Source organism: Hemitrygon akajei, chromosome 19, assembly GCF_048418815.1.
Source record: "Hemitrygon akajei chromosome 19, sHemAka1.3, whole genome shotgun sequence".
NCBI lineage: Eukaryota > Metazoa > Chordata > Chondrichthyes > Myliobatiformes > Dasyatidae > Hemitrygon > Hemitrygon akajei.
In genome coordinates, this window is record NC_133142.1 from 340,214 (window position 1) to 353,375 (window position 13,162).

General features: G+C 41.0%; 1 protein-coding gene across 2 annotated transcripts in view; it reads left to right on the forward strand.

The window, feature by feature from the left end:
- The window catches only part of stimate (STIM activating enhance), a 131,395-nt gene extending 118,438 nt beyond the window's left edge, over positions 1 to 12,957 (forward strand). For both annotated transcript variants that reach the window (XM_073071940.1, XM_073071941.1), the window contains one exon: positions 9,276 to 12,957. In XM_073071940.1, the coding sequence (XP_072928041.1) occupies positions 9,276 to 9,392 (117 nt within the window). In that variant the 3' untranslated portion in view covers positions 9,393 to 12,957. The remainder of the gene's footprint in view (positions 1 to 9,275) is intronic.
- Positions 12,958 to 13,162: the final 205 nt, after the last annotated feature.

A 13,162-nucleotide genomic window follows, 5' to 3' on the forward strand; every position in this document is an offset into this window, starting at 1 on the left:
CACAAACAATCTCCCAGATGTATGGATGGGCCAAGGACATAGGGTAACAGAGGAAATGAAACAGATTGACATTAGGAAGGAAACGGTGATGAGTAGACTGATGGGACTGAAGGCTGACAAATCCCCAGGTCCAGATGGTCTGCATCCTAGGGTACTAAAGGAGGTGGCCCTGGAAATTGTGGATGCATTGGTAATCATTTTCCAATGTTCCTTAGATTCAGGATCAGTTCCAGAGGATTGGAGAATGGCTAATGTTATGCCACTTTTTAAGAAAGGAGGGAGGGAGAAAACAGAGAACTATCGACCTGTCAGCCTGACATCGGTGGTGGGGAAGATGCTAGAGTCCATTATTAAGGATGAAATAGTGGCATATCTAGATAGCAGTGATAGGATTGGGCCGAGCCAGCATGGATTTACCAAGGGTAAATCATGCTTGACTAATCTGTTGGAGTTTTTCGAGGATGTAACCAGGAAGTTAGATGGGGAGATCCAGTGGATGTAGTGTACCTCGATTTTCTGAAGGCATTTGATAAGGTCCCACATAGGAGATTGGTGGGTAAAATCAAAGCTCAGGGCATCAGGGGGAAGACATTGACATGGATAGAAAACTGGTTGGCAGATAGAAAGCAAAGGGTAGCGGTGAATGGGGGTTTCTCGGAATGGCAGGTGGTGACTAGTGGGGTGCCACAGGGCTCGGTATTGGGACCACAGCTGTTTACAATTTACGTCAATGATGTAGATGAAGGCATTGAGAATAACATCAGCAAATTTGCTGATGATACTAAGCTGGGTGGCAGTGTGACATGTGATGAGGATGTTAGGAGAATTCAGGGTGATTTGGATAGGCTGGGTGAATGGGCAGATACTTGGCAGATGACGTTTAATGTGAATAAGTGTGAGGTTATCCACTTTGGGAGTAAGAACAGGAAGGCAGATTATTATCTGAATGGTGTAGAATTAGGTAAGGGAGAAATACAAAGAGATCTAGGAGTCCTTGTTCATCAGTCACTGAAGGTGAATGAGCAAGTGCAGCAGGCAGTGAAGAAGGCTAATGGAATGTTGGCCTTTATTACAAAGGGAATTGAGTACAAGAGCAAGGAAGTCCTCTTGCATTTGTACAGAGCCCTGGTGAGACCACACCTGGAGTACTGTGTACAGTTTTGGTCTCCAGGGTTAAGGAAGGACATCCTGGCTGTAGAGGAAGTGCAGCGTAGATTCACGAGGTTAATTCCTGGGATGTCTGGACTGTCTTACGCAGAGAGGTTAGAGAGACTGGGCTTGTACACGCTGGAATTAAGGAGATTGAGAGGGGATCTGATTGAAACATATAAGATTATTAAGGGATTGGACAAGATAGAGGCAGGAAATATGTTCCAGATGCTGGGAGAGTCCAGTACCAGAGGGCATGGTTTGAGAATAAGGGGTAGGTCATTTAGGACAGAGTTAAGGAAAAACTTCTTTTCCCAGAGAGTTGTGGGGGTGTGGAATGCACTGCCTCGGAAGGCAGTGGAGGCCAATTCTCTGGATGCTTTCAAGAAGGAGCTAGATAGGTATCTTATGGATAGGGGAATCAAGGGATATGGGAACAAGGCAGGAACCGGGTATTGATAGTAGATGATCAGCCATGATCTCAAAATGGCGGTGCAGGCTCGAAGGGCCAAATGGTCTACTTCTGCACCTATTGTCTATTGTCTATTATCTAGTTAATGACAAAAAATTTAAACTGCCTACCCCCATCAACCTGCAGTGGGACAATAGTCCTCTATACCTATACCAACGATGCACCTATCCAAGCTTCTCTTACAAGTTGAAATAGAGCTCGCGTGCACCACTTGTGCTGGCAACTCATTCCACACTCTCACAACCCACTGAGTGAAGAAGCTTCCTTTCATGTTCTCCTTAAACCTTTTACATTTCCTCCTTAACCCATAACCTCTCATTGTGATCCCACCCAACCTTAGTGGGAAAAGAAACCTGGTTGCATTAACCCTATCTTTACCCCTCATAATTTTGTATACCTCTATCAAATCTCTCAGTCTTCTATGTTCTAAAGAATACAGTCCTAACCTACTTAATCTTTCATTATAACTCAGGTCCTCCAGACTCAGCAACACCCTTGTAAATTTTTTTCTGTACTCTTTCAACTTTATTTATATCTTCCCTGTAGGTAGATGACCAAAACTGCACATAATACTCCACATTAGGCTTTAAGCATGTCTTATACAACTTCAACATAACATCCTATCTTCTGTACTCAATACTTTGATTTATGGCCAATGTGCCAAAAGTTTCTTTACAATCCTATCTAACTGTGATGCTACTTTCAACGAATTATGGACCTATATTCCCAGATCCCTTTGTTCTACCACACTACTCACTGCCCTACCTTTCACTGTGCAAAACCTACCTTGGTTCATCCTACCGAAGTGCAAAACCTCAGACTTGTCTGCATTGAATTCCATCTGCCATTTTTAAACCCATTTTTCCAGTTGATGCAAATCCCTCTGCAAGCCATGATAGCCTTCCTCACTGTCCCTACACCTTCAGTGTTGGTGTCATCTTCAAATTTGCTGATCCAGTTAACCACATCTTCAACTAGATATAGATGACAAACAGCAAAGGACCAGGCACTACACTACTAGACCCAGGCCTCCATTCAGAGAGGCAACCCTCTACTACCACTCTCTGGCTTCTCCCACAAAGCCAATGTCTAATCCAATTAACTACCTCATCTCAAATGCTGAGCGGCTGAAGTCAAGTCAAGTCACTTTTTATTGTCATTTCGACCATAACTGCTGGTACAGTACACAGTAAAAATGAGACAACTTTTTTCAGGACCATGGTGCTACATGAACAATACAAAAGCTACACTGAACTACATAAACCAACACAAAAACTATACTAGACTACAGACCTACCCAGGACTGCATAAAGTAACACAGAACAGTGTTAATAATAAACAGTTATAAATAATAAACAAGACAGTAGGCACAGCAGAGGTCAGTAGGTTGGTAGTCCGATGGCTTGGGGGAAAATCTGTTACATAAATAATAAGCTGAATGGCGGCGTCTGTTTCTGTACTCCCGCTGAGTATTTTGTTGCCACCTTCTTGACCAGCCTCCCATGTGGGACCTTGTCAAGTGCCTTACAAAAGTCCATGTAGATAACATCCACTGACTTGCCTTCATCCACTTTCCTGGTAACCTTCTTGAAAAACTCTTAGATTAGTTAGACATGACCTACCACACACAAAACTATACTGACTATCCTTGCTCAGTCCATGCCTATCCAAGTACTTATATATCCGGTCCCTTAGAATACCTTCCAATAACTTTCCCACAACGGATGTCAGACTCACCAGCTTATAATTTCCTGGTTTATGATTAGAGCCTTTTTTAAACAGCGTAACAACTTTGGCTATGCTCCAATCCTCTAGTACCTTGCTAAGAATGATTTATATCTCTACTAGGACCCTGGCAATTTCTGAACTTGCCTCCCGTAGGGTCCAAGGGAATACCTTGTCAGGCCCTGAGTATTTATCTACCCTGATTTCCCTCTGGGTAGCAAACACCTACTTTTCTGTCATCTGTATAGGTTCCATAAAATACTTCTATAGACTCTGTATCTGTCTCCCGAGTAAATACAAGTGTGGAGAATGCATTTAATATATCACCCATCTGTTCTGGCTCCATACGTAGATTACCATTCTCATCTTCCAAAGGTCCAATTTTGTCCCTTGCAATCCTTTTGCTCTTAACATTTATGTAAAATCCCTAAGGATTCTCCTTCACCTTGTCTGCTAGAGCAACTTCATGCCTTCTTTTAGCCTCCACTTGCATTTCTTGTACTCCATAAGCACTTCATTTGTTCCTACTTGTCTATACCTGCTATGCACCTCCTTTTTTCTCTAAACCTCTTGAAAATCGTTCCCTGTACTTGTTATCTTTATCTTTTATTCTGACAAGCACATACAAGCTTTCTACTCTCAAAACTTTGTTTTCAAAGGCCTTCCACTTTCCAAGTACACTGTTGACAGAAAACAGCCTGTCCCAATCCACACTGATTTCTGATACCATCAAAACTGGCCTTTTCCAAATTAGACCAGACCTATCTTTTTTGCATATTTACTTTAAAACTAATGGCATTGTGTTCATTGGATGCAAAGTGTTCCCTACACAAACTTCTGTCACCTGCCCTGTCTTATTCCCTAATAGCAGATCCAGTATTGCACATTATCTCATTGGGACTTCTTTGTACTGATGAAGGAAACTTTCCTGAGTACCTTTGATGAACTCTATCCCATCTAGTCCTTTTACTGTGAGATTCCCAGTCAATATGTATGTGGAAAGTTAAAATCACCTAGTATAACAATTTTATGTTTCGTGCAACATTCTGCAACTTTTTTCATAATTTGTTTCTCTAAATCCCTAGGACTGGGGTGGGCTTTAATATAGCCCCATTATCATGGTCATACCTCTCTTATTTCTCAGTTCCACACATAACGCCTCACTGGTTGAGTTCTCCAGTTGCTCCTGACGGAGCACTGCTATGACATTTTCCCTGACTAGTAATGTTTCCCCTTCCCCTTTAATCCCTCCTGCAACCAAGTCTCACTAATGGCTACAACATCATAATTCTAGGTGTTGATCCTTCTCCTGAGCTCATCCGCCTTTCTTATGATACTTCTTGAATTGAAATATACGCAGCTTAGGACACTAGTCACACCATGCTCAACTTTTTGTTTCCTGACTTTGTCTGACATCTTAGCAACAGCTGCCGCAACAACCTCTCCACTAACTGCTCTGGCACTCTGGTTCCCATTCCACTTCAACTCTAGTTTAAACCCCACCATGCAGCATTAACAAACCTTCCTGCTAGGATTTAAAATAAAATTTATTACCAGAGTACTTACATGTCACCACATACAACCCTGAGATTCTTTTTCTGTGGGCATACTCAGCAAATCTATAGAACAGTAACTGTAAACAGGATCGATGAACAACAAACTGCAAATATAAATAATGAGAACATGCAAGAACAAGTTAAAAAAAATCCGTAAAGTGAGATTATTAGTTGTGGGAACAACAGAAATAGCATGAATATACCGTAGATTTCGCACTACAGAGCGCACCTGATTAAAAGCCGCTGGCTCTAATTTTAGAAAGAAAATCAATTTTGTACTTGTACAAGCCGCACCGGATTTTAGGCCGCAGGTGTCCCACGTTGTAATATGAGATATTTACACAGAAAGATATTACACGTGAGGATTTTTTAACTTTTAATTAAATCCATATGGTAACATAAACAAATACATATTGCAAATGCTTTTTTTCGAACCGTGCCTGTAACGCGGCTACTTTTAAATATACATACGTATCGGTAACACACAAATTACGTTGCGTATACTTTTTTACTGAACAGTGCATGAACAACATTCCAATATCTCCTAACGACTGGTAAAAAATATATATACTGCAGCCTACCAGGAAAAGTTATTGATCGCCTTTAACTTAAAAGCAGCGTTTCGCTCGGGTCTAATGCCCCCACCTTCCCGTTTATCGCAAACCGGTATTTCCCACAAGACGCGGCGAAACCGGATGTGACGTCATAGCATCCCGGGATGTAGTACAGAAAACAAATATAGTTAAAACACTTCTAACTTTAACTAGAAAATACTAACAAATGAATTACTAAGCGAAAATATTATAAACTAAATAACTGCCATAAAGGCAGCACAATGCTTTTCTTCGAGTGTTTTCCATGTTGATGAGGGTGAGTACAAATTACTGATTTACAATAATTTAATTGTGAAAGTGCGCTTGATTTATCGTACAATTTCATTGGACCTCTGTGAACTACTCATCAATTTTATTGGTCTACTGTTACGAGGCAAAATGTTTTTGGCGGCATGAAAAAAAACCATGCATTAGCCGCACCATAGTAAAGGCCGTAGTGTTCAAAGCTGTTCAAAATGTGGGGAAAAAGTAGCGGCTTATAATCCGACATCTACGGTAGTTATCCTCTTCTGTTTAAGAGCCTGATGATTGAGGGGTAGTAACTGTTCTTGAACCTGGTAGTGCGAGACTTGAGGCAGTTGTACCTTCTACCTGATGGCAGCAGCGAGCAAAGTGAATGGCCCGGGTGGTGAGGATCTCTGATGATGGATGCTGCTTTTCAACAGCAACATTTCATGTTAATGTGCTCAGTGGTTGGGATGTTTTTACCCATGATGTACTGGGCTGAATCCACTACCTTTTGTAGGATTTTCCACTTAAAAGTATTGGTGTTCCCACACCAGGCCACAATACAGTCAATTCACTTTCCACCACACATCTATAGATGTTTGTCAAAGTTTTTGATAACATGCCAAATCTCCACAGACTCCTATGGAAGAAGAAGAGAATTGCATTTATTGCAATGATGTTTATATGAGGTGTCCAGGACAGGTCCTCTGAGATGGTGACGCCCAGGAATTTAAAGTTACTGACCCTCTACTCTGAACCTCCAATGAGTTCTGGCTCATGGATCTATGGTTTCCTTCTTTTGAAGTTTACAATCAGACACCACTCAGCCAAATTTTCAAACTCCCTCCTGTATGCTGATTCTTCACTACCTTTGATCTGGCCCACAACAGTAGTGTCATCAGCAGAATTGTATATGGTGTTGAAGTGGTACTTAGCCACACAGTCACAGGTGTAAAGTGAGTAGAGCAGGGGGCTAAGCACACATCCTTGTGGTTCACCTGTGCTGATGAGATTGTGGAGATGGTTTTGCCAATCCAAACTGACTGGGGTCTGCAACTGAGGAAATCCTGGAACAAATTGCACACGGGGTATTGAGGCCCAGGTCTTGGAGTTTACTGATTAGGGTATTAGTCCCCCTACAGTTCAGGTACAAACTGTCCCTTCGTATAGGTCCCACCTTCCCTGGAAGAGAGCCCAATGATCTAAAAATCTTTTGCCCTCCCTCCTACACGAACTCCTTAGCCACATGTTAATAATAATCTTCCCAGTTCTGGTCTCATTAGCACATAGCTTGGGTAGCAATCCTGAGAACACAACCCTGGAGTCCTGCCTTTTAACATAGTCCCTCACTCCCTGAATTTACTTTGAGGAACTTTGTTACTTGACCCACCCATGTCATTGGTACCTACATGGATCATAATTTCAGGCTGTTCTCCCTGCAAGAATGCTGAGGGCTCAATCCAAGATGTCCCAGACCCCAGTACCCAGGAGGCAACATACATCCGGGAATCTCATTCTCAACCACAGAACCTCCTGTAATAACCTTTCAATGTATTTTCCCAGCCAACCACTGCTGGCTTTTGCCTCTTACCTCCATTGTTTCCTTAGATTGCATTTAAGACCTAGATTTTTGGTTCAGCTGTGTCATTTTAAAACATTGGAAAAAATTAAGTTTACTTTTCTCTGATGATCCTTTCATGTTAAGATTATCAATTGATCTTTCTCATTCTACAAAACAAGATCCAAAATCCTGTGTTGATCAATTGGCTGGAGTCTTTCACCTGAAATCTTTAACCTCTCACTTCCACAGTCTGAGGTACCTACCTGCGATAAGCAGGCTTCATTTATACCATTGCTTAAGAAGAATGTCATAACCTGTCTCAATGATAGTATCTAGTAGCACTTACATCCATAGTGAAGTATTTGGAGAGGTTAATGATGAAACAAAGCAACTGCTGCCTGAGAAGCAATTGAGATCCACTCCAATTTACCTACTGTCACAACAGGTCCACAGCAGATTTCATTGGCTTTTCACGCAATCCTGGAATAACTGGACAGCAAAGATGCATACATCAGGATGCTCTTTATTAACGACAGCTCAGCATTCAGTATCATCATCCCCTCAAAAATAATCAATAAGCGCCAAGATATTGGCCTCAATACCTCCTTGTGCAATTGGATCCTGGATTTCCTCACTTGCAGACTGTGGTCAGTTTGGATTGGCAATAAAATCTCCTTCACTGTCACTATTACCACAGATGCACCAAAAGGCTGTGTGCTTAGCCCCCTGCTCTATTTGCCTTTGACAAAGCCATGCTGACTATTCCTAAAAAGTACCCTGGGTTATATCTCATCCGGTCCCGGTGACTTAACCAACTTGATGCTTTCCAAAAGCTCCAGCACATCCTCTTTCTTAACGCTCAAGCTTTTCAACCCGCTGTAAGTCATCCCTGCAATTGCCAAGATCCTTTTCCGTACTGAATACTGAAGCAAAGTATTCATGAAGTACCTCAGCTATCTCCTCCGGTTCCATACACACTTTTCCACTGTCACACTTGATTGTTCCTATTCTCTCACATCTTATCTTCTTGGTCTTCACATACTTGTAGAATGCCTTGGGGTTTTCTTTAATCCTTCTCTTGGCCCCTTCTGGCTCTCCTAATTTCATTCTTAGACTCCTTCCTGCTAGCCTTATAATCTTCTAGATCTCTATTATTAACGTTTTTCGAACCTTTTGTAAGCTTTTCTTTTTTTGACTAGATTTTCAACAGCCTTTATACACCACGGTTCCTGAACCCTACCATCCTTTCCCTGTCTCATTGGAACGTACCTATGCAGAATGCCATTCAAATATCCCCTGAACATTTGCCACAATTCTGCTGTACATTTCCCTGAGAATATCTATTCCCAATTTATGCTTCTAAGTTCAAGCCTGATAGCTTCATATTTCCCCTTACTCCAATTAAATACTTTCCTAACTTGTCTGTTCCTCTCTCTCCAATGCTATGGTAAAGGAGATAGAATTGTGATCACTGTCTCCAAAATGCTCTCCCACTGAAAGCCCTGACACCTGACCAGGTTCATTTCCCAATACCGGATCAAGTACAACCTCTCCTCTTGTAGGCTTATCTACATATTGTGTCAGGAAACGTCCCTGAACACACCTAACAAACTCCACCCCATCTAATCCCATTGCTCTAGGGAGATGCCAATCAATATTGGGGAAATTAAAATCTCCCACCACAACAACCCTGTTACTATTACACCTTTCCAGAATCTGTTGCCCTATCTGCTCCTCGATGACCCTGTTACAACAAAAAACACCCAGTAGAGTTATTAACCCCTTCCTGTATATAACTTCCCATTCCTTATTACTTCTCAGTAGTACAGTCAGTATGTGATGTTGTACATGATGACCATAGTACACAAGTTGAATGTTCCTCTAATTTTCTAATAAAGGAAGACGAGAAAGTAAATATTTGGGATTCTGGAAGTGATTGGATTGCTGACTCTGTGCTTTTCTTTTTGCAGATTCTCATTTCAGCCGACGATGAGTTGGATGAATCTGAAGCTGACGAAGACTTTAGGAGACTGACAAACATAAAGCCTATTAAAAAGAAATTACGATTCGGAGGACTCCCTGTATGACCCAGAATGAGCACAGTGCTTTGTATCTCAGAGTTATGAGGAGAGTCACACTATCACAAGGGATTTTTTCCTGTCATTTACTACACTGTGAAAATGAGCTGCAGATCGTGTGTAGAGCAGCACAGGGATCTGAATGATGATTAGGCTGAGGTCAAGCTGCTTGTGTTTGTGACCTCAGCTCTCCACTTTGCCCTGATTCCAAACATTCGTGATCAAAGTCACACTGAAAATGTACTGGACCATTGGGTGTAGGAGAACAGTTTTCTTTCAGCACATCATATTTTAGTTCTTTGTGTTAAGTTATTAAATCTGATGCACAGTTTGTCTGTATCTTTAACATATTGAGCAAGACTCCAAATTTTCATCTCTCAACGACAATAGTAACTGTATATATGGCACAATGTGCTTATAAAATAGAATTTTGTCAAGACAAAAATTTGGCAATTACCAAATCAAAAATGCTGGAACAAATATTTGTAGTAGAAGAGCATGAATATGGTAAATGAATTACACATTCACTGTTGCTGTCTTCTGATCGTCCTGTATTCTCCATCCATTCTCTCGGCACCTCCCCTCCACACTTCTTCATTCTCCTCTGATCATCCACTTTTCCATGCCTCAACTCCACACCCCAATCACTATTCCCCTTCTATACTAGACCACTTTATTACAGGGTGAGAATTTTTGCTCCATTTATGAAGTGTTTTGTATTTTTGGATGGGTATGAGGCAAGTAATGACATTGGTTTTTGTCAGTTGAATTAAGTGGCATTTTGCAGCAGAATTATCAATGGACTACAAAGATCACCAAAAGCATTAAAGGGCAATTACCCATTAATGTCTGACAGTAGTCAATATCCCGTAAAGGGATATATTTGTAAAGGTATTCCCAGTCTAAACCATGCCAGTTTTGGCAGAACAACTTGACTGATTAGTGACAGTTTATTGAAGCTTCTTGTTCAATATCAAGATCTGAAAGTCTAATTCTTATTTTAAAAGAACCTTAACAGAAACATCCCTATCAATATTTTGTGTAAGTAGGCATGGAAGGTACAATCATTGTGGCACTTTTTGAAACAGGGTGTTTTTCTGTATCTGATCTGTACTGAGTTAGTGTACTGAAGACAGTACTCTGTATCAGATTGGTTCCCTGCCCCCCTGACTTTGGAGTTTTTAATGTTGTTGCTGGGCACCTGAGTTGATGTTCCAGTTCTAACAGGGATGTTATTCAATTTAAGGATATTAACTTAATTGTACATATAAATCACAATATAATTTCAAAAGACTGTTAACTCTGTTAAAGAATATTGGGTTTTATGAGTGGTTTAAAAGATTTCTTCATAGTTTATTGAAAATGAGATTCAGTTCCAATGACACACCAGTGATGTACATTGTGATTCCTTCACAGTGAATCTATTACCAAGTCATTGTCCTCCACTGAATGATCCACCCCCTTCCTCAGCTAACCACCAGGATACACCCATTGTCTTTTCCTGCAACCAGCCTTGAAATCTTTGGCCTTAATGATCTAGAAGCTGTTTTTTAAATTTAAAATTAACCTTTCACTTGGATTTCAGAAATTGGATGACAATGAATTTAGAGAACAATTTGGCTATTTGAATTATGGTTAAAACTAAAGCTTGTATCAAAGGCATGGTAACAAATGCAAGATGGTGGAGAGGGGGATTCTGAGAGTAAAGTGTAAGGGTGGGTAGAGAACCCTGGTACTGCAGTAATAAAGGAAGTGCAGGAGAGATGGTCAAGGACAGGGAAGGAGTTGCATTGTTGAAGGGAGAAAGTGGGAACTGAGGAAGGGAGAAAGCTGGATGTGAGAGGAGAGATGGACAAGGGAGGAGATGCATTGTTGGAGGGAGAAAGTAGGGATCGAAGAAGGGAGAAAGCTGGATGTGAGAGGAAGAAAAGACACACTGGTGCTTCTGAACAGGTAAGGAAAAAGTTGAGGGTGTCGGGAGCTCTATAGAGTAGTGGTGATTTGGGAGGAGGTCGGCAGTGGCAATGCCTAGGGTGACTGACAAGAATTTGATAGGATGCTGACGCTTTCTTTGATCCATATCAAGGTGATGCAGCCTATTTAGTCTATGCCAACTTATCAAGACAATCCCATTCCTCCACTAATTTGCCCTACAATCTATTCACCTCAATTCGCTTCAACTACTGCTCACTATACAAACATGGGGCAATTTGTAATGATCAATCTTAAGCATGTGGAAGTTTACAAGGGTTTCTAGTGGTCATTAGAAGGACATGCAGACCACACTGGAGGTCAGGATTGAACCTCAGTCATTGATGTGTGAGGCAGCAACTTCACTAACTGCACCATCCTCTACTGCCCTAAACCTTTTCCTTGTGTAATTAATCATGGAGCCTGTCTTCAAGATCATTCACAAATAAAACTATCTGAGAACATTCTGGCATTGACTATACACTTCTCAGGATAGAAATATATCAGATAAGTAGCAATTTAATCAATTTTTTTGTGGGATTCAATTTTATATGTAGCTAATATTTATCCTGACATTCCATCTAGCCATTGGATAAAAGGATATTTGAAATTATTTTTCATAATTGTTCACTATACATGTAAATTAGTAAAGTGTGTTGCCTTACATTTCTAATAAGATTGAAAACCATAAGATATAGGAGTAGAATTAGGCCATTTGGCCCATCGAGTCTTCTCCACCTTTGATAGTTTCTGATCCCTTTTTTCCTCTCAGACCTGATTTCCTGCATTCTCCTGGTATCCCTTCATGCCCTGACCAATCAACCTCTGCCTTATACCCAAAGACTTGGCTTCCACAGCTTCCTGTGGCAACAAATTCCACAGATTCACCAATATCTGGCTAAAGAAATTGATCCTCATCTCTGTTCTGAAAGGACACCCCTCCATTCTGAGGCTGTGTCCACTAGTCCTAGACTCTCTTACCGTAGGACACATCCTCTCCGCATGAACTCTATCAAGGCCTTTCACCATTCAATAGATTTCAATTAGGTCACTCCTTATTCTTCTGAACTCTAGTGAATACAGTCCCAGACCCATCAAACGCTCTTCATATGACAAACCGTTCAATCCTGGAATCATAGAATCCAGAACACTGTCCTTTAACTGGGTTTTTGGTTTATAGTATAGTTCTTTGAATATAAGTGTCAGAGCTTTGGATAAAGTGCCTCTTATAAACCCAGTCTCATCTGAGAAAGTCATGCTAGAATGAAATGGTGAGTTTGAGATAGAAAAATAGAAAACCTACAGCACAGTACAGGCCCTTCAGCCCACAAAGCCGAACATGTCCTTACCTTAGAACTACCTAGGCTTACCTATAGCCCTCTATTTTTCTAAGCTCCATGTATCCATCCAGGAGTCTCTTAAAAGACCCTTAGATCCTTAACTTTGAGTGATTATTTGGCTATACTTACAATATTCTTCACAAATGTGTTCTGATTTTATGAAGTTGTATGATCTCAAGCTACCAGAATAATGCATTGTGACAGATCATTTCTAAACTGTTCAGTTGCAAGTTGAATGAGATTAAAATTGTCTACTGCTTGAACTGCGTGGCGCCTTACTGATGCCCCTTTTGAGCTTTGAATCAAAGTTATTTAGCAGAGTGCTAGTTGAGACTCTACAACATCAGTATGGTGACATATTTTCTCTACGAGAGTTGTTAAGAAGATGAATGGTGTGTTGGCCTTCATTAGTTGGGGGATTGAGTAGAAGAGCTGTGGGGTAATGTGGCAGCTCTGTAAAGTTCTGGT